At 45.6% G+C, this 26,951-nt stretch overlaps 2 protein-coding genes across 2 annotated transcripts in view; one reads left to right on the top strand and one right to left on the bottom strand.

Moving 5' to 3' along the window:
• LOC136426503 (sacsin-like) overlaps nucleotides 1–12,366 on the top strand; it is a 15,329-nt gene extending 2,963 nt beyond the window's left edge. The window contains exons 5-7 of the mRNA XM_066415168.1: nucleotides 1–579; nucleotides 818–7,125; nucleotides 7,195–12,366. The exon at nucleotides 1–579 is cut by the window's left edge and continues 101 nt beyond it. Coding sequence (XP_066271265.1) covers nucleotides 1–579; nucleotides 818–7,125; nucleotides 7,195–12,366 — 12,059 coding nt within the window. The remainder of the gene's footprint in view (nucleotides 580–817; nucleotides 7,126–7,194) is intronic.
• Nucleotides 12,367–15,539: 3,173 nt separating this feature from the next.
• LOC136426582 (double-stranded RNA-specific editase 1-like) lies at nucleotides 15,540–19,449 on the bottom strand. Its single transcript, XM_066415251.1, has 4 exons — nucleotides 19,343–19,449; nucleotides 17,854–19,043; nucleotides 17,262–17,376; nucleotides 15,540–16,676 (listed from the first exon to the last, which is right to left on the bottom strand). Exons 2-4 carry the CDS (start codon nucleotides 18,949–18,951, stop codon nucleotides 15,631–15,633), a joined length of 2,259 nt encoding a protein of 752 aa, XP_066271348.1. The 5' UTR covers nucleotides 18,952–19,043; nucleotides 19,343–19,449; the 3' UTR covers nucleotides 15,540–15,630.
• Nucleotides 19,450–26,951: the final 7,502 nt, after the last annotated feature.

The following is a 26,951-nucleotide window of genomic DNA, read 5'->3' as shown; positions in this document are numbered from 1 at the left end:
TCCCAGACCGGTCCCACACCGCCCCACACTGGGATAAAGCTCTCACACCGTTCTTCGCCGACGTCCTCACTCAGAAGGTTGTGTGGACACCTGCGAACGGCGGTAGGTGGATCACGCCAGGTGACGCAGTCTTCAACAGGACTTCAGTTCCAACTGCAGTTGTAGACTACCTGGTCGGCGCGGGAATAGATGTGGTGACGCTGCCCAAACACGTCATGCAGGCCATCGACGACACTTTCTCCCGTCAATCTCTCAACGACGTCACCCCTGGACTGCTGAGAGCCACCATGAAGAAGACGGGAGTGCACAACAGTTCCAGAAAGCAGAAACTGGCCTGGCTGCAGTACGCCCTAGATGACAAGAAGTATGACGAGATGGAAAGGATCGAACTCCTTCCGTTATCCGACAAGACTTTCACAACGTTCTCAAAGTACGACAAAACGATCTTCATCGAATCTGAAGAGCATCCCAGAACCCTTCTCCCGGGACTTCAGGGGCGTTTCCTGGACACGGATAAGGACATCAACAAACCTACGCTACACCACCTGCGAGCGGCTGCAACAGAGGCAGAAGAAAAAGGTGCCTACTTAATTAAGCAGATAATAGGCCACTACTGCATACAAATGATTGTAGCTGGTAAACCTACATTTCAATAAATTGGCTTTCAGGGAGACCATCAAACAGGTAAGACAAAACTACTTCAATGGTAATTGTGGTTGGTTGGTTACCATGAAATGTGTATGTATGTGCTTCTCTTATCGCATCCCAAACAGCAGAAATACTAAGCTAAAGAACTTCATAATTCTCTCCCTGCCAGCCCGATCCGGCTTTCCCTGCCTCCGACTACGTCACCTCACCCATCAGCTTGTGGCCACTCACCTGAGAGAAGCACTGCCGCCTGATTGGTTGCAGGTAAGTCATGTGACTTGGCACCCCGCGCGTGCGCAGCAGCCTTCCGAGGAATGGTTGGCCCAGCTGTGGCGGTACCTACTAGTTCACTTTCCCAACGATCTCAGTCCCTTCGTCGGCCTTCCACTTCTCCCGATAGTGGGGATGAACGCGACCACTCTCGTCCGACTTGAACAGCCCTCAAAGGTGATCCGCTCCAAACATGGCGAAACGACCATTCTTGACGTCATTAAGAAGCTTGTACGTGACGTAGACGCCACAGTACTTGAAGTCGTGCCACCCTACTTGAACCACCCAAAGCTTGAGGAGTTCATACACCGCTGTACCCCATCAGGGTTACTAAAGCTTCTACACGTGGTCGGAGCAGAGAAAGTAGTGCCAAAAGTCGATGCCTTGAGCCCCGAAGCCAAAGGCACGTTACGGGCTTTCTTTGCCAAAGGTGGACATCTAAACGACACGGAGCGCAGACTGCTGGCCAAACTACCCATCTTTGAAGCTGTAGACGACACAACTTTGCAGCCAAGATACCTGCCAGCCTTGGATCCGAGAGGGTACATGCGAATGATAGCCCAAGACCTGACTAGTGACCCTCTACCCAAAGGGCTATCCTTTGCCATAACCCTCATCATTACCAAAGACCTCGAATCACAGGCTCTTGGGCGTCTTCTTGGTCTCCAACAATTGAGTATAACACAGCTTTTGACGACAATGATGGAGAAGGTTCGTCGCGGTGACTACACAAGAGGACAAACGGACTCACTTATGCTGTGGATTCTCAAGAATCTCCGCACTTTAAAGACAAAAGACCCGGGCATCATCAACCGAATCCAAACGTTGGCATTCGTGACGACCAAAAGCAACACCATTGTGAAACCGACTGAGCTGTTCAGCCCTAACGAGGCAGTCTCCGATGTGTTACTGGGCGAGCCAATCTTCCCAGGACCAGCATATGCAGACAGGGGTACACTGACAGCTCTGATGGAGCTTGGATTGCGAAAGACTCTATCTGCACAGGACCTTCTACGCAGCGCAAGAAACGTGCAGACCTTCTACGCCTCTAGAAAGTTGACCCTTTCTGATGCAAAAAGAAAGGCCAGTGCCGTCATGTCCGTTCTTGTTCACGATCACGAAATGCTCACGGCTCGCGTGAACGGCGTGCTCCTTACAGCTGCACTCATGGACGTGGACTTCTTACCGGTCTGCTCAGAAAGACCCAGGTCCTATCTGCCGGGGTTGCCATGGTACCCAGAGGCAAACAACGTCATATTTGACAGCCCAAAAGATGCCCGAGGTTTGGAGTGTGCAGAACTTGTCGGCGCGACCATGCCGATTGTCGATGGGAAGGTGTCTGATGGTTTCATCTCTGCTTTTGGATGGAACAAGAACAAACTGCCGATCGAGAAAGTCGTCGGGCAACTAAAAATGGTATGTGACCATTACGTAAGGTCAGAACGCCGAGACAAGCACCATTTTGTACAGATGTTGACAGAGATCTATCAGCATATTGACTCCAGATTGACAACAGGAGACAGAACTGCCCTTAAGTTGCTTTCATCCCCTGGCTTCCCTGCCTGGGTTTGGCACGAGGACGGTCTGGCAGCGCCGAACACAGTGGCGCTGACGTCCCCATTCAACCACACACTTGACCTTGCACCATACAGATTCATTCTACCAGAGGAATTCCTTGACTTCAAGCAGATATTCACGGATGCTGGAGTCAAACAGAGCCTTGACGAATCAGACCTGGTGCAAACATTACATGACATTCAATCGGCGCCAAAAATGTCACCAGAAAGAGATCTGAAGTTGTCCGTTGACATCATAGGCTGGTTAGTCAGCAACCCAGAAATCCTTGAAGAGGTACGAGAGGACATACTGGTTCCCATAGCAACGAAGGATAGTTCTTGTCTGAAATTGTTACCTGTGAGTGAGTGCACGTACAATGATGGATCTTGGAGCGATTCACAGAATATGCTAAGTGACGAGGAAGAATTCAAACCTCTCCACAAACTGATAACGTCAGAAGCAGCTCAACTGCTCAATGTGCCATCTCTCAGCAGGCGGGTCGTCAATGCCGAGGAATTTGGGTTCGACCAGTGTGGACAGCACGAGAAAGTCACACAGCGTCTCCAGAACATCTTGAACGACTACCCAGAGGGAGCTGGGATCTTCAAGGAACTCATTCAGAACGCAGACGACGCTGGAGCAACGGAAGTGAAGTTCCTTGTTGACTGGCGGACAAACGAAGACTCCAAAGAGAACCTGATCGACCAAGGCATGGCGGTGTGTCACGGACCGGCGCTGTGGGCGTTCAACAACGCCACTTTCAGCGACGAGGACTTCAAGAACATCCAGAACCTAGGAGGGCAAACAAAACTGGAGGCCCTTGAGAAAGTGGGTAGATTTGGGATCGGCTTCAATTCTGTATACCACGTCACAGACGTCCCGAGTTTTGTCAGTGGAAGTCGAGTGCTTTTCTTTGATCCTCATGCCACGCACCTTTCCAAACACATCGAAGACAAGTCCAGACCTGGAATCGGACTTGACTTACAGAAGAACACAAAACTGGTGAGCAGGTGCAAAGACCAGTTTAAGCCTTTCCAGGGCGTCTTTGGTTACAGCACCGACACTTTCTACAACGGAACGCTGTTCAGGCTCCCGTTAAGAACACCACATGAAGCATCCGAAAGCGAGATCAGCGATAAGTCGTACAGCAAACCTGGCAACACAAACATGGCAAGACTGATTGAAAGCTTCAAGGAAGGCCTAAAGCCTCTCCTTCTTTTCACACAGAATGTCAAGCATGTAACTATGTACACCCTGGATGTGTCTTCAGACCCGTCGAAGATGGTTGAAACATTCGATGTCTCCAAGTCACCCGTGAAGTATTTGAGGGAAATGCAGATCCTGCTTCCTTCTAACAGATTGACAGACAAATTTCAAATCCAAAGCAACTGTCTACTGGCAACGTCAGACGTTATGACACTGAAACGCCAGGGAACCAACAGAGTGGCGGAGCACCCGGAAACATCCATGGTAGTCAAGGTAAGCTGCCGACAGGGGATGGACAACGCCATGAGTGAGGAGTGGATCATTTCGTCCTGCATGGGTACAGGGACATCACTGAAGTTAGCTCTGTCCGAGAGCGGAAGGAAAGCCGGGCTCGTTCCATGTGGTGGTGTGGCAGCGTTGCTGAAGTCTGATGATGACAGCCATCAGAACGTATCCATTGATATTTCCCTAAAAGGAGAGGCGTTCTGTTTCCTACCACTGTCTATTCGAACGGGACTTCCTGTCCACGTGAACGGCAGTTTCGCTGTCGCGTCCAACCGCCGAGGGCTGTGGGAGGAGACGAGTACCGACAGGTACGACCTGAAGGCGGAATGGAACAAGGCTCTCATGGAGGACGCTGTGTGTAAGGCCTACGTCACGATGCTTCTAGACCTCAGTGCCATGGCAAAGAAAGGACAACTGTCTCCCTATCAGTACCACAGCTTTTGGCCTAACCCCTGTCACATTCCTGACACCACACACTACAGCGTCCTTGTGAAAGCTTTCTACGCCGCCTTGTCATCAGATGGAGAACCACCACCCCTGTTTGAATCCGAAGGACAATGGTTGAGCTTTACATCGACAGTCTTTCTTGACCCAGAAATCACATTTTCCTCTGATGAGAACGATGCTGCCAGGTATGCACTACAGCAGTGCCTTTCGGACTACACTGTCGTTGAGCTGCCCGAATGGGCAAGGCAAGGGTTCCAAGCCGGCTGTGGCGAGCTACTCTCTCAGCACACATACACAGAGGAGCGGTTCTACACCGACCTGTTCTTTCCCAGGATACAAGACTTGCCTGATGAAATACGAGATCCTCTGATGCTCCGTATATTAGGCAGGGAAAATGAAGACTATCATGAACAAATCGAAACTACAGCCTGCATTCCCACCAGCCCAAGAGGACAAGAATTGTCTCGTCCCGGAGACCTCATACACCCCAACGGGAAGGTCTCAACGATGTTCCTGCCTGAAGATAAGAAGTTCCCACATGGATCCACAGAAACTTACCTGAAACCTTCTCGTCTGGAGATATTGAAAGAACTGGGCATGTGCAAGGATGACGTCACGTGGGAAGTTGTCATCGAACGTGCAACGTCAGTAGTCATTTTGAACAAGGTCAATCAGACTGAATCGCAGAAGCGAATCGTTGCACTGATGGAATTTATCGCTGAGAAAGCGAAGAAAGAAACAGACAAGAAACAGCGTGAACAAGTGAGAAAACAGTTGTCCACCATTCCATTCCTACCAATCATGCAAAAGCCTCCCGAATGGCCCTTTGAATGGAAAGGGTCTGAGCATCCCGCAGACGCACTGCTTTGTGCCCTTGACATTCAGCCAAGTAAGAATTATGAGATTGCAGGCGTCTCCAGCCCAATTCTGTGTAGCAGAATTGTTACAGAGAAGGAGAAACACAACAGCCACTACACAGTTCCAACCAGCCTTAGCAGGTTTCTGGGCTTGGAAGACAAATCACCTGACCTGTCTGAGACATTGACAAACCTCATGGCTATCGTCGCTGTGGACATGGAGACTCTCTCGGAGGATTCTTTAAAGTGCACGAGAGCATCGTACCTCAAAACATGTCAACACCTTCAGAAGCTTTGCCAAGGGTCAAAAGAAAATGAGAATGAAATTGCTACTCGGCTTTTCAAGACTCCGTTCATCATGAGTCAGGTGAAGAAGAAATTTCACCTTCCATCGGATGTGTCCTTTGACTTGAAGTTCACTTGTGCGCCCTACCTGTACCAAGTACCAGAGGAACTGGCCACAGAACTTGAACCTCTACTCAAGGCCTGCAAAGTCAAAACAGCTTTCGAAGCATGTGACTTCATACGTGCTCTTGATCACCTGAAGGAAGACAAAGGGAACCAAATACTAAGCTCCAATGAGTTCGACCTGGCGCGGGACCTATTAAAAGCAGTCAGCGATCTCGAGGGAGAAAACATCAAAGAGCAGAATCTTTGGATACCAGACAAGAGTTGTGTGTTGTACAGGCTTTCGGAGGTATGCTACGATGACTGTGCCTGGCTGGACAAGAAGGATGACATGGTGTTCTGCCATAAGGGCATTTCCAGAGAGTTAGCGGTGGACAAGTTAGGAGTAAAGCCTGTACGACACAAGTCACTAGAGGCGTACTCACGCAAGCTGTCTTGTTTCACTGCTTTTGGCCAAGTGGAAAAGTTGACGAACAGAATCAAACACCTACTGGATGCTTATCCCTTTGGTAAGGAGATCCTCAAAGAACTGCTGCAAAATGCTGACGACGCCAGAGCAACAGAAATCCACTTTGTTTACGACAAGCGGCAGCATGGCACCGAGAGAATATTCGACGACAGCTGGGAGGAACTGCAAGGGCCAGCCTTGTGTGTGTACAACAACAAGCCCTTCACAAAACACGACCTGATCGGCATACAGAACCTCGGAGAAGGCAGCAAGGCACGAGACCCGGTAAAGACTGGAAAGTATGGAGTCGGCTTCAACGCGGTTTACCACCTGACAGATTGTCCGTCCTTCATAACAGGGGGAGACACACTGTGTGTTTTCGATCCGCAGCACCACTTTGTTCCAGGAGCAACTCGGGAGGAGCCGGGAGGTATGTTTCATGGTATTGACGACTACTTCAGACAGCAATACAAAGATGTCTTCGACTGTTATCTCAAGGACAACCCTGCGTTTTCGTCTCCGGAGAGCACCTTCTTTAGATTCCCTCTACGGTCAGCGACAATGGCAAAAACATCGGACCTGAGTGACAAGGAAGTCACGGAAGAAGTGGTCATGGACCTCTTAGACAGATTCAAAAGTGAAAGCTTTGAAGTCCTCCTGTTCCTCAACAGCGTGGAAAAGATCAAGATCTCCATCATAGAGAGTGATGGAACCTCAAGTGAATTCTATCATGCCGAAGCACTTATTTCGGAGAAGGCAAAGCAAGATCGGCGGAAGTTTGCAAAAGACGTGGCTAAATGCGCTCATAGTAAAGAACCTCTTCACGTATTGCCAACTCACCATGTCACGTACAACTTGAACCTCCACGACAACAACCAGCACCAGGAGACCTGGATAGTTCACCAGAGAATCGGGTTTGAGAATAAAGACATCCCAAACAGTATCAAGGAGGCCCATTCAGCAAAGCAGCTGGGTCTACTTCCAAGAGGGGGAGCGGCTGTCTGTCACAAGTCCTGCAAACAGCCTTATAAAGCAAAGGCTTTTCATGAATCAAAGAGTTACGAAAAGTGCTATCATATGGGACCCAAACGTGCATTTTGCTTCCTACCTCTCCCCATCGAAACAAAGCTGCCGGTCCATGTGAATGGCCATTTTGCCCTGGACCACGAGGCGAGGAGAAACCTGTGGAGGGATGAGAAAGGTGGGATGAAATCGGACTGGAACAAGACGTTGATCAAAGAAGTCATCGCTCCGGCATACGCCGCGGTGCTCGATGCAAAGCGAGCAGCAGACTTTGGTGTAGAACAAAGACATTTCTCAGCATCAAAGGCGCAAGATGTCAGGAGATCACTGGATAGGTTTCACGATCTCTTCCCATCCGTCTCAAAGACGACTGATGAGTGGAAAGGCCATTCTTTGGCTTTCTATCAGCACGTCGATCGCAAACATATTCGCCTTTTGCCGCTGTTGCGGTCTACAGCCGATGATTGCACTCCCCGCGATGGTCAGGCAGGAAACCACAGCAGCCGCCAGATGACACTGGAATGGCTACCACCAACGGGAGCTGGAAAAGAGGAGGCATTTTTCAACACACTGAAGTACAGTGATGCAGGCAGCACAGATCTCGAGCCTGGGGGACGTAAAAAGCCTAAGCGACAGGTACTGATAGAGAGCCTACTGGGCTTAGGGTTTAACCTACTAGCCAGTCCAACAACAATTCTTAACGACTTTCAGGAAGCTGAAGTTGAAGTGAAAGAGGTAAATCCAGAGTCAGTGGTCGACTTTCTTCAGACGTACGCAGCCGACGACCCGTTGTGTAGTATTGGAGCGTCCCTTCCTGCAAAGCTGTCCAGCACAACTTTCAAAGAACCAGAGAATCTTCAACTAGTTCTTCACTACTGTTTGTCTACCAGGAAAAGACAAGAAGAAAGCAAGGAGCACACGTCAGAAGGCCATCCGTCAGAGCCAAAACAGGAGCACAAGCACGCACTACACGGTCTCCCTTTACTTCTGACACAGGACAATATCCTACGTGCATTTGACGTCTCATGTCCCGTCTTTGCTACAGACTACGCCAAGCTCGTTCCAAGAGTACCTGACCTGTTTGTACACCATGTGTGCGTTTCAGACTTACTAGGTAAAACGACTGACAACTCAGTTCGTTCCTTCGACATCAAAGCTTTAAGTGGCCTGATGCCACGAGTGCTCGACAAATCTGTGTACGGAAACGGGGAAAGTATTAAACTGCACCAGTCTCCTACGACTCCATCACAGGATTGGATCTGTTGGATTTGGCAATTCTTTGATGGGGAAGTGCGCCGAATGGCAGCAGGACAAGAAGCAGGACAAAAGGCTGCAATTGATGAGATCATTCGTTTGTTTGCAGACTGGGCTATTCTACCGGCCTTTACGCCTACACTGAAGTTTCAACAGCAGGGTATTTCAATGTATTCAAGAGTCGCTACGATGCAACCAGGGGACCGGTACCTAGTCCCACTGTGTAAGGCACACACAGTTGTGACCTTCAATAATGGCAATACACAGCAGGACACGGTGGCGGAGATTCTGCGCAAACTCCACTGCCTAGAGCTGGACACAGATTGTCTTCGTGCATCCTCGTTGCCAATACGACTTGTCCCTCGTCTCACAGACCATGTGGGGATCCTGAGAGTGTTGTACTTCATTCTAGTCGAGCAGGGAGGTACCACATCTTTGAAAGCCAACGAGGCTACTGAACTGTTGAGGTATTTCGAAGACGAAGCCGTCAAATACACACATGAAGCAGCGAATCTGCTTATGTTGCGGTCCTTGCCCTTGTACAAAACAATTCACAACAAACTCATCAGTCTTAACACCCCGAGTCAGTGCCACGTGTTGCCGATGAGAATACCAACAGCCGACATGGATGAGTGGATAAAACGGTCAAACGCTGTCTTTTTGGAGAGAAACCCTAAACTTGCAAAGCTACACGAGGCCTTGGGGTGTTCGGGAATCAAAGAAGCTGATGTGTACCAACGGTACATCTTCCCAAACATGGACCACCTGAGTGATGAGGCAGTACAGGTGCACCTTGACTACCTCAGAAAGATGTTAGATGGGGATGCGGTGGAGGATCATACACGTCAATCGTTGGTAGCAAGCCTACGAGATCTACGCATCATCCCATCGCAAGTAGGCAGGAGGCCTGTAGGTGAATTCTATGACCACACCCATTCCGTGTTCCTTGAAATGGTCTCAGACGAGAACTTCCTCCCTGAATGCTATCAAAAGGAAATGTGGAAATGGAGACAGTTCTTCATCGACATTGGGCTCATCAACAAAGTAACAAAGGCCATGTTCCTCGAGTACGCAAGGGAAGTGGAACGCCTAGCCAAAGTAACCAGAAGCGAAGAGAGTCGATTGAAAGAGAAATCAAATGTATTGGTAAAGCACTTCTTTAATATTCAGAAGTTGTCGGAAGAAACTTTCATTGAAGACGTGTCTGGTATCCACTTCATTCGGCCTGTAAAGGCACGAGGTGCCCTGGTCGATCTGCACAGTCAATATGGAGACACGGGCGACGTCTTGCCCTTTGTCTGCTTCAAGGATTCCGTGCCAGAGGACAGACAACAGCTTTGCTGGACCCAGGCGAATCTTCTACCCAGAAGTGTGACCCAAGAGTTCCACATGTACTACCGAAAAGAGTCTGAGGGTTTGACCGACTCCATTTTGAAGCGTCGACTTGGCATTCAAGAACTGCCATCAGTAGATACTATTCTAAGCCACGTCACGTGCCTTTGCAAACATTTGGCCGAGCAAAAAGTCACGGAAACGGAAGACGGTGCAAACTCGCCCAAAGCCTGCGAAAGTCTTTGGGAGGTAATGCGGAAAGTCTACAATTCCCTTTGTAGATATATAAAGGCAACGTCTGCTGATAGTGCTTTTCTGAAGGAAAAATTAGGGAACGTGCCATGCATAGTGGTGGAAAACGGTAGAAGGCTTGTTCTACCGGAGCAAATTGCTATCAATCTCGGGACAGACTACGAGATTCGGCCATACCTCTATGGTATGCCCATGGAGCTTGGAGAATACAACAAGTTGTTTGTCTCTATAGGGGCTGCAGAAAGACCAACGCCAATGCAGTACGCAAAAGTTCTCGAAAAGTTATTTGTCTTGTCTAGGGGTAAACCATTGGGCCCGAATGAGACCTCTGCAACATACAAGGCCGTTTCTGGAATGTTCGATTGCTTGAGACATGACTCGCGTGTTCGCTCGGGAGCAGGACAGCCATCGCACACACGAGCCATCGCAGATGCTTTCCAAAAGTCACGGTGCCTGTACCTCCCCAGCCAAGAGAAAAGGCTTCAAAATTCTACTGACCTTGTATTTGATGACACCCCACAATTCACAGACAGAGTTAAGAAGGGTTTCAACTATGATATCCTGGTTCGCCTGAAGGATTGCCACTTGTCTGGTGATGAACAGGAACTGGTCAGTCGGCTTCCATCTCACTTGAGGCCCAAAAATCTGAGCTCCCTCGTACAAGAACAACTTTGTGACGAAGATGAGCAAACGGCTTGTGTTATGGGCACCAACTGTGTACTGGAATCAAGATTAACATCGTTACTGTTGAGCGCTCACTTTTCACAGGCCATAGTCCGCCTAGCCAAAGATGCTGACGGCGAAAGTTGTGACGAAAAGGAGATTACCAGCACAGTTGAAAAGTTCACATCGACTGTCAAGGTCTGTTGCAAGCAACAACTGACGACACACCTTGTGTACAAGGAGTCACAAGAGCAAATCACAGACAGCGAAGGCAAGTCCTGCTGTTTCATTGAAGACAATACATTGTACTTGGCACACACAGACTCAACGTCTAAAGAGTACAATGCATTCAAATGCAACCTTACGAGGGTGATCAATGATGGTCTTGGGCGACCTCTCGTGGACCGCCTCCACCTAATGATGGTCCTCAGTGTTGACGACCCATCAGATATTCCAAAAGAACTAGACATGGCCGGCGTAAAACGTTACTTTTCGGGACAGCTACAAGAACCACCCCTTCCCGTCCTCGGCTCTCCCATTCCAGAAATCTACCACCACCTCCTGACGAGCAACCCGGCTCACTACTTCACACCAGGCGACTATGTGGGATTTGAGGTCTACAATCCAGACGAGTCAGGTGATGATAAGGAAGAATACACCATGACATTCCTGTACGCACAAGTCATAAAAGAAGCGTCGACGGATACCGAACTCAAGTTCGGTCTGGGCAGGAAATATGTCATCGATGTCGGACATATAAAAACAGTGAGTGCAGCAGATCTGTACAAGTTTTGCCGCCCCAATGTACCGGGTCCGCTCGTTCCGTATGAAGGAGAGACAGACGAGACTCCGGCCGTTAAACCACCTCAGAGTCTTGAAGAAGCAATGGAAGAGGTGAGCAACATCTTGGAGGAAGCGTGGAAGCTGCCAGAAAAGGAGAGAAAGAAGGTTGTGCGACGCCTCTATCTCCAATGGCACCCGGACAAGAACCCTGACAACGTCGAGATGGCCACTGAGGTCTGCAAACACCTCCAGGCCGAAATCTGCAGGCTTGAGAAGGGCCTTCCTAGAAAGTCCAAAGGAGAGGGAGGGTCTGCAAGCGGCGGCTTTGATTTCGGAGAAAGCAGCTTCAGCAGCTCCTTCAGAAGGTGGAACTCCCATGCCAGATTCCATAGCCAACAGAGGGAGCAATTCAACGAACACTACCGAGGTGACGACTTCAGCGGGTGGCGCACGGGCTCCGGCCAGTGGGTTCCACCAAGGACCGATGGAGACGGCTTCCCTAACCCACGGGAGGCGGCCCGCTGGCACCACCAGGCAACAGCTGACCTACAGGCTGCCAGGGACAACCTGAGCGGTCCTGGCTCTTCCTTCGAGTGGACGTGTCTGATGTGCCACCAGGCAGTGGAGAAAGCTCTAAAAGCTGTACAACTGGGCAAGTTCGGCAAGTTCGAGATGATCCATCAAATAGGAGGCATGGCGAGGGTACTGGAGGCCCGTTGCGGGGATAAACTGGTCGGCGTTGGCGACGCCGCGATGGAGCTGTCGTCTATCGGGTCCGGCTCCGGGTGTGATGACGTGTACCTGCGGGCCCGCTACCCCAACCTTCATCCGGCCCCGAGGGTTCCTCACGAAGTGTTCACCCGCCAGCACACCGAAAGAGCCATTCATCTGGCTCAGACTATACTAGACATGACACAGAAAGCTCTGAACTAACAAATGTACAAGAGACACCGAAAGTAGTCCATATGTTCTACTTAAGTAACAAACCACAGAAATCGTACAAGTTGTTTTTTTTTGCTAAAGAGCGTCAGAAATAATTATACATACAATCAATAGGACAAGAGATCTTGTAGAAGCCGTCTACATGTAGAGTTGTTGGAAAGATTTAATGCATTACCGGCAAAGTTATCCAAAGCTTGTGTTAGGAGTCATAGAGTGTAGCTTAGAATAAGGATTTCAGTTTCAATAATGTGTTTTTTTAGAATCAAAGTACATTCCCGTTTATTCTGATGCTAACTATCTTGATACGAGTATATGTTTTGATAATGGGTGTAACGGATTGACCGAAGTTTGCATTTACACAAAGAATCTTATTATAGTTGTTTGGTAACTGGATTAGCTGTGTGACTTAAACATAGAGCATTATTAGCAATGTACGGGAAAATAAGATAACCGCTATATGCTATGTGTTTTTCATTATGAGTCTTAAAAAGAAGCAGCCGTTGCTTCTCAACATGTACTAACTTTTCAACTAACAACGGCTACATGAGGCACGGAAAGTAGCTCAGATTTTATACTTAAGTAACAAGCCGTAGAAGTCGTACACGTTTTGTTTTTGTACGCTAAAGAGTTAAGACATTTCATTTGAGAAATATATCAGCGTCAGAAAGAATTATACAATCAATAGGACAAGAGATCTTGTAGAAGCCGTCTACATGTAGAGTTGTTGGAAAGATTTAATGCATTACCAGCAAAGCAATCCAAAGCTTGTGTTAGGAGTCATAGAGTGTAGCTTGATTAAGGATTTTAGTTTCAGTTGTTTCTTTTTTTTAGAATCAAAGTACATTCCCGTTTATTTTGATGCTAACTATCTTGATACGAGTATATGTTTTGATGATGAGTGTAACGGATTGACCGAAGTTTGCATTTAGACAGAATTCTATTATAGTAGTTTGATAAATGGATTAGCTGTGTGACTTTAACATAGAGCATTATGAGCAATGTACGGGAAAATCAGATAACCACTATATGCTATATGCTTTGCGTTATTATGGTTCTTAACTGTTTATAGTTTATTATGGGTCTTAAAAACAGCAGTCGTTGCTTCTCAACACGTACTAATTGATTGTGCTGATCACCTGTCAACAAAGCGTTTGTAAACCATGTTTTTTTAAACATTTTCTAGCGGTGGCAACAGAAACAAGTATCATATACATCTGGCTTTAGTCATGGAAAAGCTTGATTATACAGATTGTTCGTATCATTTTGCATGTGCCTCTTCGTCCTCGCATTCAGTAACAACGTGAGTAATTACTTGATACCAACGGAAATACGATGTCGATTGTGCAAAAATAAGACCCCATACATCGTTTCTATATGTTTCGCTAACGTTACTATGTTTCGCAGCGAAAACACGGTTGTTCAGAGTTGATTTGATAAAGAATAAAAAGTTGATTCAGTTCGCAGAGGAACCACGACTGGTCAGAGTCATTTTGCACGATACTACGAGTGTTAAAAGTTGAATTACTACATCACTGCCACTTCCCTGACGGTTTTACCTTGTATGTTACGACACTATCCGTGAAATTGCCCTACCCCTGTACAGAGACAGGTGTGATAAAAGGATGTTTACATTTTTAACGTTCTGACAAAAGTCACCCCGACATGTTGATACTTTGAGATGATTAAAAAAGGACCACTTCCTTCAAACATTTCAACATTGAACTGCAAGAAAATACATGAACAGTTAGTTGGAACAGTTTCTCGCAATTTTGTTGTGGAGGGATATTTTGCTTCTTAGCCTCAAACCAAAGTATTATAGTCACCTTTCGAACGATAAGTAGGCAGAAGCATTGGATTCTTTGCAAACCATCAACTTTACTGAAAGGTCATTTCCTCTTTTCGATCCAGAGGGTAAGTTCATCACAAAACTTTTGGATTGAATGTCCTGTGGCCATGGACTCTGCAGCAAAGTGCAGTATTTTCCCACTGTGTAACTTAATAATATACATATCATAACTACATATAAGGTCCCTGACTAGATCAGGAATCTGGAAAAAGTCATTGACCTTGCAGACGAATACTGCTTCATACCTGCTACATATTCTTCAAAAGTAAAATTTAAACCATCAGTTTCTTATGGTAACTTACATTAAAAATTATTCCTAAAAAGATCAGTAATATAGTTTTTCATTCTGCAATAAACAATTTTACATCTAAACATTGTTTGATACATTTCAGTTCTCCCAATGCATTCCTTTAAGAAGGAAACAACTTCAAGACAATCTGACATACGATCAAAATATAATTGGTAAAATTACTACATGTCTTATGAGCTGCTACATCTAAGCTTCACCTATAGTGGAGAAGGTTACATGTCTATACATTAGTATTTTCCGTTCCTAATGCTAGCACGGTATGACAAATCCAAGAAGGCCTACAAAATGAAATAAAACTTCAAAGATTTTTTCAGTCTTGCCTTAGTGTTGAAAGAAACAACCATGGAAAAAGGGCTGATGTTTCCGACAACCAGCTAGATGTCTGTGAATCTCCAACCTGTTGGCAATATCAGTAATCAATTGACTCAACAAAGTGATCAGAAAAGTCCCATGAACGTATTCAATAGTTGGAGTGGTTTCATGTGTAGTTTTCTTTGAACCCGTGAATCAGGTTGGTGAATGACTGATAGCAAGGTTATTTTATTCACAACCGAGTACTTTACAGTGGACTACTAAAGCTAGTACATGATAGACATACAGACTATGCAAAGTACATGTACAATTTTGTCCCAAACTTAGAATACTCTAGGTAACAGTATCTTTATATGATTGACCTTTATCCCTGGCAAGCCACATTGAACTCTCAACCAATAGAAAAAGTATTATGATTTATTTTCTTCATTAAAGAATGACTGCTCTAACCTTTTTGCCTTTCAGAAATTTCAACTACAAATAAAATTGATAGAGGAGGGAAAATGAGTTACTGTATTGTCTCCCTGATTACTAATATCAATTACTGTGCATTGTTCTAATCAACCTCTTTGATTAAAGAGAATTACAAGAGCCGAAGTTTCGATGACCGTCTGTCATCTTCATCAGGGCAATTCTATATACAGTATTGCCCTGATGAAGACGACAGACAGTCGTCGAAACGTCGGCTCTTGTAGTACTAGTAGTCCACTGTAAAGTAAAGTAAAGTAGTTCACTGTAAAGTAAAGTTTGAAGTTTAAGCTCCATATTGTAGATATTCGGCACTGCCTCACATCTTGTGCAGTTCAAACTGGTCCTGTTCCATAGGTTTGTTCACCCACCGTCCGAGCCCAGCCCGTTGGAACGCCTTCACCATTTCCTGCTTGGCGGCCTGGTAGTCGCCGTTCAGAAGCTTCGCTTCGCAATACTGGCGCGGCGAGTCTCTAGGTCTGCCGCGCCTCCCAGTCGTCGACGACAGCTTGCCGTAAAGCTTGTTCCAGCGCTGGAAGAAGTAGTATTTACTGCAGCGCGACGCCCTTCCGTGCTCGTCTTTCCCAGTCGTGGCGTTCACCACTTCCAGCTCCGCGTCAGACACCGTCCAGTTGACGCTGAAGTTCGGCGCCTTCCCCGGCTGCCGGCTCTCTGCATTACTGATGCCGCTCAGTATGGGGCGGTTGAGGTGGTACTGAGCAGGCAGCTGCTGCAGTTCGCCGAGGCGCTGGTAGGCGGCGCGGGAGAGGTGGTCGCCGTGGTACAGGGTGCCCAGGACGATGCTGCTGAGGTAGATTGGCTCCACAAAGTAGCTCAGCAGCGCCCCCTGGATACCCAGCACGTTCCAGCGGGCGATCTTGTCACTGCAGGACATGGTGAGGAGGCGCTCTCCCTGCAACACGCCGTCCCACGTCTGGATGGAGCTGGAAGACTGTACCGGGATCGTGCCCTCCCCCGACTCGATTTTAGTCCGTAGCTGCCCGCGGGCCTTACGGTTAGGGTGGGGGTCGGCGGCCTCGGCGTCGGTCTCGTGGGGACTGAATATCCTTGCGTCTCCGCAGGGTGACGTACTGATGTAGAGATGGAACTGGACGTCATCCTTCAGCCGGTATCCCTTGCCGTCCTTCTTACGCTCAAAGATACTTTCCTTAATCTTCTTCCTATCAGGTTGGAGAAACAGGCCGAGCTGAGAGTACAGATAGCGTAGAAGCGACCGCCGGGACACGATCTCGGCGTGGCAGTCGTTGAGAGCCGTTCCCCGGTCGCTCATGTATTCTCCGTTGATACATTTCGTGCCGGTGGCGAGGGAAATGACCCTGGCATCGGCAGTCTCCACGTCTGTGCCTGTGTGGGGAAATAACACTACTGGTTACTGACGCCAAAAATAGGTACTCACGCACCTGGATAATTTTTAATCCGCTATCTTAAGTCACTGACGAAAGACAGCGGATGTTGTCTGAAACGTCTGACTGTTTCAAACATTTTATGAACTTGAAGTTACTTGTCAATGAGTGATTATTTATGGCGTATCTTATAATCTGGATATCTAACCTTCATCAACGGACTGGTTACTTAGGCCAAACATTGTTGTACTGTCTTATATCTCACTTTAAATGAAGAAGCTAGATGACATACTTATTTTGTATCAACAGCTATACTTAATTTCACTGATCATTCATTGACCTAGGACAGCAGACTAACCAGATCTAGAAACATAAATTATAAAGAACAGAAGAGAAGAGAACTCAGAATAAGTCCTCAACTTTTAATCTCCAAGCAGTTTTAACGGTGGCAAAGGCCGCACCCAACCAAGGAGGTTAACCTCCTTGATCCAACTGGCAAAAGGAGTCTTTAAATCCGACGAAAAGTCCCTTTGCCAGTTTAATTCGGTCTTATAGCGAACGAAATATCTGCTTGTAGATTACGTACCTTTAGTCATCACCATCCCTGCTAGCACCTTACGCCGAGCGTGTGGGGACGTGAAACTGTTGGTCAGCTCGCTGAACTTGTCCTGGATCAGGCGGGATATATGGTCTGCTAGGTCCTGGCAGGAAGAAATGATTCACATCGTAATCGTCATACTAGGCTTGTAGCAAAGTTGCCTATTACGACAGTAAGGAAACTGTGCTAGAGGTCTTGGAGAAAAAAGTCACAATTTATGTTATAATACATTTGTGGTGTTACTTATCAACTGCACATACATACATACATACATACATACATACGCGAACACACGTGCACACACACGCACACACATGCACTCACAGAAATACACATACACACACACAAACACACACAGGCACACGTACACACACACACTGCCACAGACACACACACACACACACAAACACACACATACATACACATACACACTTTAATCAAAACAAACTTGATTGGCCATTTCAGGATCAAATTTAGGAATTCTAGAGTTAGCCAGCCAATTGAATTTACAGGACTGGTAACGTTGGCACAAGTCTAATAAACAACTGTCCGAAGAAACTAAAAACGAGACTTGCGGTACCTGTGTCTGATGATCCGGGACACCCTCAGTGCTCACGACAGGTTGTTTGCCCGGGTAGGGGTCGAACTGGTAGTTGAAGATCTTCTGTAGCGCTGCTTGCGCGGCTCGTGCCTTGGCCTGTTTCTTGTTCCTCCCGGAGCCCTCAAACGTCCGCCCATCTACCGTCACCGCTACGACAAAGTTCTTAGCGTGGCTTTCCCCTGTTTCCGACACGATATCGTACTGCAGACCTTGTCTGAGTTCGTTCAGGATCATGACCGGATTCTTCCCATCTGACGGTGTGTAGGCGCTACCGTACGGACTGTGCATAGTAGAGGAAGGGGGTAGATCGTCGCCGTTTAGTGAAGAGGCTTCGTTTGTAGGACGTTCGGGGGAGTAGGCTTCGTTGTGTTTTTGTTCGAACGAGTTCAAGAGAGTGTCTGAGTCCGCGTGTTCAATCCAGGCGGGCTGGTGACCCATGGTCTTGGACGCGCTTGGGAACTGTACGAAGGACCTCAGCGCCTGCTCTGCCGCGTGTAGCTTAGCTTCCTTCTTCGAACGGCCTCTGCCTTCAAATGTTTGGCCGTTCACTTCCACTTGCATGATGAACTCAGGAGTCCCACGTCTGTACCTGAGGAAACGTAGGCCTGGTGTGTGCTTTTGCCTGTACTGCAGCCCCGGTCGCAGCTCATTTAGCTGCTGCAGGGAATTTTTGGATGGAGCAAGGCCGAGGGAGTTTTTCAACTTCTTATGTGGCTCGGGTAGGAGGAAGTTGTCCTCTTCGAGAGGCCGTTTGGAGGGGTTAGGGTTGTCTGAGTCTAAGTCGTCAGTGTCGGTGGGGGAGGGCGTACGAGCCATGGCATGGTGGGTTTCGGAGGATTTTGGGGACTGCACAAACCTGAGAGCCCGCTCGGCCGCGTGGAGCTTAGCCGCCTTCTTCGTTCCGCCCCTGCCTTTGAACGTGCGGCCGTTGACCTCTACTGACACGATGAACTCTGGAGCGTGCGCAGCGCCGCTCTGCGAGACAAACTTGAACCGCAATTGTTGTCCCAGTTGAAGTTCATTTAGCTGCATCAGGGCATTTTTGTGTACAACAGGGCGTAGTAACTTTTTCCACATCTTCCTGAAGTTGCTTAGGAAGTATTTTGTTCTTGTTGGGAGTGTTCTAGTAGCTCTAGTTCCTCTTAAGTTTACATCACCGATTAAGTGAACTGTAAAACAACAGACGAGAGTATCGTGACCAGGTGTAATATTGTATTTGTATGTTACAGACATATGATTTTGAAGTTTGGAAGAGTTCCACGCACATGAACATAAGGCTGATTCACACAAACAAAAGTTTTCGAGTCAACTCCTAGTCATATGTGACATATAATCCACATTGCATTTTGGGCACTGCGAATATGCGGAAGTTTGAACCATGGACCCCCTTGTTGTGCGTACAGTACAACTACGTATCCACCAATACCGCTACATTTCGTCAGTGGAATGACAAAAGAGTGTTCCGTACCTTGTTTTCACGCCGTCTTGTTTCCCATTCTGAAGCTATAGCACAAGTAGTTCTGCTAACGAGGCGATGTCGACGAGAAATGGCACCGAAACCTGTTACTTCCGCCTGAAGTACACCTGCATGACGTCACCGAAACTGACGACGCGCTACGATTGGCCAGCGGAGTGTGACGTCACGAAACAGCAACCGTGTGACTCGTGAGTGTGTTTTATGTGTAAATATTGAGACCTGTCACCTCTCATGCACGCCCCCATGCGGTGCTCACAAGTTCAACAGGAATTTACCCGCAGATCTAGAGTCAAATATGAGTTTCTACTTTCTGCCCGAGACTTTCGTATACATACATGAAAACTGCTAGGAAGCTTGCTACCCTGTGTACCACTGGGCACTATACCGGTATTCTTGACGAAACTAGAAAGACGTACTATTAAAATACAAAAGGACAACAACAACAAACACCTGGACCAAACCGCATCCTTACATCTTCTTGGGGCAGTCAGAGCTAGTACTTAGAGGGTGTTGATTACAAAGTTAAGAATCTGCAGTCACAAACTGAACGTAGAAATCGGAAGATATAATAAAATTCCCTGTGACCAGAGTTTTGGTCCATTCTGTCCAAATGAGTCATAGCGGTCAGAATCTTTATGTAATTTGTGAGTATCAGAAGTAGTTTCGTAAGAAAGCATCTTGCGTCATCACCATTTCTGCAGTAATTAGAAGACGAATCGAGAACATTCTGTACAATACTGGCGTCATATGAGAGATTGTATGTGGGAAAATGTGAGGAGATCTTTGCACCAAAAACATAATTGAAGTACCCCATCGCTGTCAGAGAGTGTTCCTAGCTAGCCTTGGGTAACCAGCAATATAAACAGTGTAACAAAAACAGGGCAGTTGTCCGCGCGTGGCATGCTTGAACAAGTTAATTTTCCATTACAACATTAAGCAATAAAAATTAAAACACTTGTACCTGCATTTCGAACTTCAAGCCTTTCACCTACTGAAAAAAGGATTTGCCAGGATTCACAAGTTTGAGTTTGTTTGGGTACAGAAAGTGGAAGGTTAACGCTGCCATTCTACCTTGAGAGAGCTAGAGCCATAAGATGGAAATACCACCAGCATTCCACCAGCCGGATTAGAAAAAAAAGGTGCCGCTAGAAAGGCGTACTAAATGTTTTAAAACAACAACAACAACAACAAACACGCGTAGAACACCGGGACAAAACGGATCCTTACATCTGCTTGGGGCAGTCAGAGCCGGTACGTAGAGGATATGGCTTCTCTGTGCTGCCCCCCTCCCACCCTAGACGAGAGTACAGATCGAGAACTTTCTTTACAAACACCACTGACGCCATTAAGGACATAATAACACCTCCGATATAACTGAAATATCTTTAATACGTGTCCAGAAAGTAGCTTTATACATTCTCACATCCACCTTTACATAACCAAAAGCCATTAAGAACAACAAAGGGCGTATGGATCACGTAACACCACCCCTCCCCTCCAGTTACCACGTCTGAAAAACACAACGAACTTTTCCTGCATTGTCAACAGTCATGTAGAAATACCAGATGGAATCTGAAAAAGTTGAAACGTCAAAATTCGCTCGGTTTACAATATTCCAACTTCGTCCGCCATCTTTACTCACAGGTCTCTGGTCTAGTTTCTGTGACATTGTGTTTGTTCATTAAAAAAGCACGTTCATTAAGAAAATTTTCATTCAAAAAACGTTCATTAAAAAATTGTTGATTATAAAAAATGTTGTTTTTTTTTCTGCATAACAGCCATACAAAAAAATACCAGACAGAAACAACAAAATGAAGCGTCCATATTCAATCCGCAGTTGCATACTGTAATTCTGGTTTCTTTCACTGTAACTTTATGTCCACTGTTTTCACAGTCACCTCTGTACCGTAAAATTATCAACACCCTGAAAACAACCTGTTGTTATTGTTATGATTCCATTCCACATCCGTTCTGTAAATCACTTGCCGCCACAGTGAAGTTAAAGTTCTGTGTCCATTTTCCTTACATCGTAAAACTTTGCTACCGTGAAGATTAAGTGAATTACAGTATTCAAACTTTGTCCGCCATCTTTACTGTCGTCTGATCTGGCTTCTGTGACATTGCGTTTATTAACAGTTGAAAGTCGAAGCCATAACATTTTCTTTGTTTCAGTCTCTATCTATTTAATAAAGAAACCTATAGCCCGCTTTTTATTGAGGTCACCAGGGAAGAGGTAAGGGTACAAAAACATATACATGTATATACAACAAATTTTGGACACTGACTACGTGAATGAAGTCTTGATAAACATACCGTAAAATTCCTATTTACGTACGCACCCCTCCTAACGTACGCACCCCTGATTTGGGGACGATTGCAGGCCTGACTCAGTGATTGAAACGCTCAGGGGAAAAACCCTCCTAACGTACGCACCCCCTCTCCAGCATTTCGGTGGATAGTTAAGAGGTTGACATGATCATCCTTCCAATGATGTTTACCGACTTAAAAGGTTACTGAGAAAATGTTTCAGAGTAGAAAATATCAAACAATTTAGATACATGTATATGTATTATTTATTCTTTATTACTGATTGATTGTGTGGTAGCATTTCACACTTCATTTGCATGAAGATGTACCATACTCTCATGCTAATATGCGATTTTTCCGAGGAAGAACCCCTCCTAACGTATGCACCCTGACTTTGGCGTCAGCCTGGAGCACCTGCTTGCAACTTGAAAAGTTTAAAAAGTGCGTACGTAAATAGGGATGTTACGGTATACAATTAATCCATAGACATGAACTTATATCCTTATAAGATATCATTTTTACATGGTTTATCAGATGGTTTCGTGTATTGGAAAACGGTAATCTGTAATTACGTTTAGAGTTTTAGCTTTCTAGGTGTCGATAACCTAGCGGTCACCAGTAGGGATGGTTTTGGAATTTCTCACAGGGATTGAGTCATACGGTGTTTTCATATCTACTCCTTCAATCTACCTACGCAGATATCGCACGTTGTGTAAAATGTGAATTATGAAAGAGTACCAACCATTTTTTGCTGAGGGAAGAGTCGAAAATTGTTAGCAATCTTGTAAATATCCTGAAACAGTATGCATTAGCTCAAATTAGTAAGAATAACCTAATAATGCAATGTCTTTACTCACATAAACACGTAAAGTACATTGACTTATTGTTGCAAGTATGAAAAATATTTGAAAATATTTCATGCCCCTATTCTGCATGTTGGAATGGAATGTGCCGCATTAGCAAACGGTGCTGCGCGGTCCTCTCCAACATCAGTTCGAGACCGGAGAGAAGTCGAGACCAATCGAGACCAGTCGAGACCAAAATTCGTCGTACGTCTATTTACAGTGGTGAGTACCGATTCTTCTGTGATTTTATGCCGTTCAAAAATGTAACGTTACCATCTCAGCGGTGGTCGCTAGGTTACCATCTCAGCGGGGGTCGCTAAGTTGTATCAAACCTTCCTAAAACTGGCAAAAGTTTCAAACATCGAAATACCATGGATAGTCTGAATATAAAGAAAGGTTTAACGTCAGCTATTTCTAAAATATACTAGCTATCGTGTAAGTTAATAGAACATGATAAAGTATGCGGTGTCGAATTACATATGAAATACGTCATGCATGACACTTCCGTGCAACTTGTTGTTACTGGTTCAGGAGTTTATTCTGTTATGTCGCTGGACGTAAACATTTTTCATTGTTTTGTATAAAAGAAAGAGATTACTAAGGATCATACTTATGACGTTCTTTATTGCTCACGAGAACTAGCTTTGGTATGATACACCTCGACATGTGGACATGACCCAAACTGGACGTAAATTGGTCCTGCAAGATAATTGGTCCTGTTACGTTAGCACGACGGGGTAAAGAAATCTTACGGCAGCTTAGCGGCAGATTGGACAATGTGGTGGCAGTGTAGCTTGTTTTGTTACCTCCGTGAAGTAGGTATTGTTTCCAGTGGCATGTTTGTATGTGGACAGCTTTGACGATATCTGATTCTTAGGTAGGCAGGTGTTGCTACATTGTATGTGTCTCCGTTGTTCGTGTGTCATCACGTTATACACGCACAAAGAAAGGCTGCTTAAATGTTCATTTTTACCATTGTCATTTAGACGTGAAATACTAGGTTTAGTTTTCAATTTTAGATGCTTCTTAGGCCATTACGATTTAGAGGTCAACGATTACTGAACATTTCCTGATCTCATGGATATCTTAATGAATAAATTGTATTTTGTGGTTTTATTCTCATGTGTATGTAAGAGGGGAGGGTAATTACGTTTTCTGCTCAATTCTCCAAATACAAGGTTCAGCAAAACAGACGTCGTTAATGTTTGCCAATGCAAATGTTGACTCGTATCTCTTTTTTTTCCCAGACGGAGAGAATCATGAAAGCCGCAACGCTGTGTGCCTTTGGGAGTTGTCGTCCTGGTGCTCTTGTCCGCTCAAGAAGCTACAGGTGTGTTTGTGTGTTTGTCTGTGTGTGTGTGTGTGTGTGTGTGTGTGTGTGTGACATCAAACCAGCTCTTTTAATGATAGTGGTTTACGCTTTGCTCTTACTGTAAATGTGATTTCGTGTCTATTTACTGTAAATGATGTTATCTTAGTATGAATTGTATTGTAGATGACCTGTATTTCAGTACGTGCTTTACTGTTCATGATGTACATAATCAACCACTATTGCCTTAACGGGCCATGAGTGTATGTAGTAGCTGAGATTGCTCCCATGTATCATGTTATCTGATACTGCTGTTGCTTTCTCTGCTGTGTAAACTTGTTAGTGTGCTACCCGATATTGGTCATTATCCTTGCGTATCACTGCTCTTTCCTATCTTCTACCCTAACATCGTTGTTTTTGTTTCTGTTTCCTGACATTATTGTTTAAATATTACCAAATATTTCTCTTTCCTCTGTGTCGCATGGCATTTCAGTCTCCATTACTGTTCTTCTGCCACTTTTACATAACACAGTTCTTTCTGTTTCGCTTCAAAAGGAACAAGCCACTCTGGCGAAATTGCATGTTGCCTTTCCATTATTTTCTCACTAATGAATTAAGAAAAAAACTATTGTATAACTGAATATTGATAGCTGGCTTTGAAAGAATTTGAAATCTTTTAATGACGTCATCAAAGTTTATTGCCCTTTTTAATTTTTTGCCAAGATAAAAAACAACAATTTGGTACATAACGCTGCAATGAAACTATGTTTTTCATGTTCATAATGATCAAAGCTACAAACGTACGTTCGCACACATTGATATCTACTTATCATCTGTAGTTATTGAAAAATAATAGTTTTATCTAATTAAAAATCATTTTCTAATATCTATTGACACTTCATAGATATCAATTTGTGCGAACGTACGTTTGTAGCTTTGATCATTATGCAGACGCTTTTGGCAAACGCGGTAACCATGGCTTCAGTTTCCGTGGCAACACGGTAAGCTCCAAGCAGATGTAGGGGAGAAGGCCGTAACGTTTCCTCACTGGAGGGCTGTCATGAAGGCGGACATTGGCCTCACGATTTTCCATCCCCAACATCTGCTTGGAGACTAGAGAGGCAAGGTGATGGGAAAAACAAACAAACTGATTTTGTGATTGTCTTTATCATTACAGGATGTGGTCAAGGCAGTACTCAAGCTGGAGCTTGTTTTGACCTGCTTCGGCCGACTCCTGAATATCCACGGAGCTGTGCGGACTACCAACAGTACTGCACTGACCCCCGGGGCCAGGCTTTGCTGTCGCAGTACTGCGCCAAGACTTGCAACATGTGTAGCTAGCCACCACCCACAACTGCACAGTGGCCATTGCTGAGCGGCCCAGCCTCGACTAGCAGACATATAATAAACACATTTACTTACTGTTACTGTAACACACCCCGGCCTCGGCTAGCAGACATGTAATAAACACATTTACTTACTGTTACTGTAACACAGCCCGGCCTCGACTATCTGTATCTGTATCTATATAGCCGGTATAACCGCCATCAGGCGTAACACACCAGCTTCGCAGGCACGCGGCGCGGCAGCAGCTGGCTGCAGACATGTAATAAACACATTTACTTACTGTTACTGTAACACACCCCAGCCTCGACTAGCAGACATGTAATAAACACATTTACTTACTGTTACTGTAACACACCCTAGCCTCGACTAGCAGACATATAATAAACACATTTACTTACTGCTACTGTAACACACCCTAGCCTCGACTAGCAGACATGTAATAAACACATTTACTCACTGTTACTGTAACACACCCTAGCCTCGGCTAGCAGACATGTGATAAACACATTTACTTACTGCTACTGTAACACACCCCAACCTTGGCTAGCAGACATATGATAAACACATTTACTTACTGCTACTGTAACACACCCCATCCTCGACTAGCAGACATGTAATAATCACATTTACTTACTGTTACTGTAACACACCCTAGCCTCGACTAGCAGACATGTAATTTATAATAATCACATTTACTTACTGTTACTGTAACACACCCCAGCCTCGACTAGCAGACATATAATAAACACATTTACTTACTGCTACTGTAACACACCCCAACCTCGACTAGCAGACATGTAATAATCACATTTACTTACTGCTACTGTAACACACCCTAGCCTCGACTAGCAGACATGTAATTTATAATAATCACATTTACTTACTGTTACTGTAACACAGCCCAGCCTCGACTAGCAGACATGTAATAAACACATTTACTTACTGTTACTGTAACACAGCCCAGCCTCGACTAGCAGACATGTAATAATCACATTTACTTACTGTTACTGTAACACACCCCAGCCTCGGCTAGCAGACATGTAATAAACACCACACTTACTGTTACTGTAACACACCCCAGCCTCGACTAGCAGACATGTAATAAACACATTTACTTACTGTTACTGTAACACAGCCCAGCCTCGACTAGCAGACATGTAATAATCACATTTACTTACTGTTACTGTAACACACCCCGGCCTCGACTAGCAGACATGTAATAAACACATTTACTTACTGTTACTGTAACACACCCCAGCCTCAACTAGCAGACATGTATACATTTACTTACTGTTACTGTAACACACCCTAGCCTCGGCTAGCAGACATGTATACATTTACTTACTGTTACTGTAACACACCCCAGCCTCGACTAGCAGACATGTATACATTTACTTACTGTTACTGTAACACACCCCGGCCTCGACTAGCAGACATGTAATAATCACATTTACTTACTGTTACTGTAACACACCCCGGCCTCGACTAGCAGACATGTAATAAACACATTTACTTACTGTTACTGTAACACTCCCCAGCCTCAACTAGCAGACATGTAATAAACACATTTACTTACTGTTACTGTAACACACCCCGGCCTCGACTAGCAGACATATAATAAACACATTTACTTACTGTTACTGTAACACACCCTAGCCTCAACTAGCAGACATGTAATAAACACATTTACTTACTGTTACTGTAACACACCCCGGCCTCGGCTAGCAGACATGTAATAAACACATTTACTTACTGTTACTGTAACACACCCTAGCCTCGACTAGCAGACATG

The sequence above is a fragment of the Branchiostoma lanceolatum genome, chromosome 2 (assembly GCF_035083965.1).
Source record: "Branchiostoma lanceolatum isolate klBraLanc5 chromosome 2, klBraLanc5.hap2, whole genome shotgun sequence".
NCBI classification, from domain to species: domain Eukaryota; kingdom Metazoa; phylum Chordata; class Leptocardii; order Amphioxiformes; family Branchiostomatidae; genus Branchiostoma; species Branchiostoma lanceolatum.
This window is presented reverse-complemented; position numbering and strand designations above follow the sequence as displayed.

Excerpts from the sequence above, each read along its gene's own strand:
- LOC136426582 (XM_066415251.1), bottom strand. The coding sequence starts at position 18,951 with ATGTGGAAAAAGTTACTACGCCCTGTTGTACACAAAAATGCCCTGATG. Across the intron at positions 17,377-17,853 it reads TCCCGGATCATCAGACACAG|GACCTAGCAGACCATATATC; the intron begins GTACCGCAAGTC and ends TCTTCCTGCCAG. Across the intron at positions 16,677-17,261 it reads AGGGATGGTGATGACTAAAG|GCACAGACGTGGAGACTGCC; the intron begins GTACGTAATCTA and ends TTCCCCACACAG.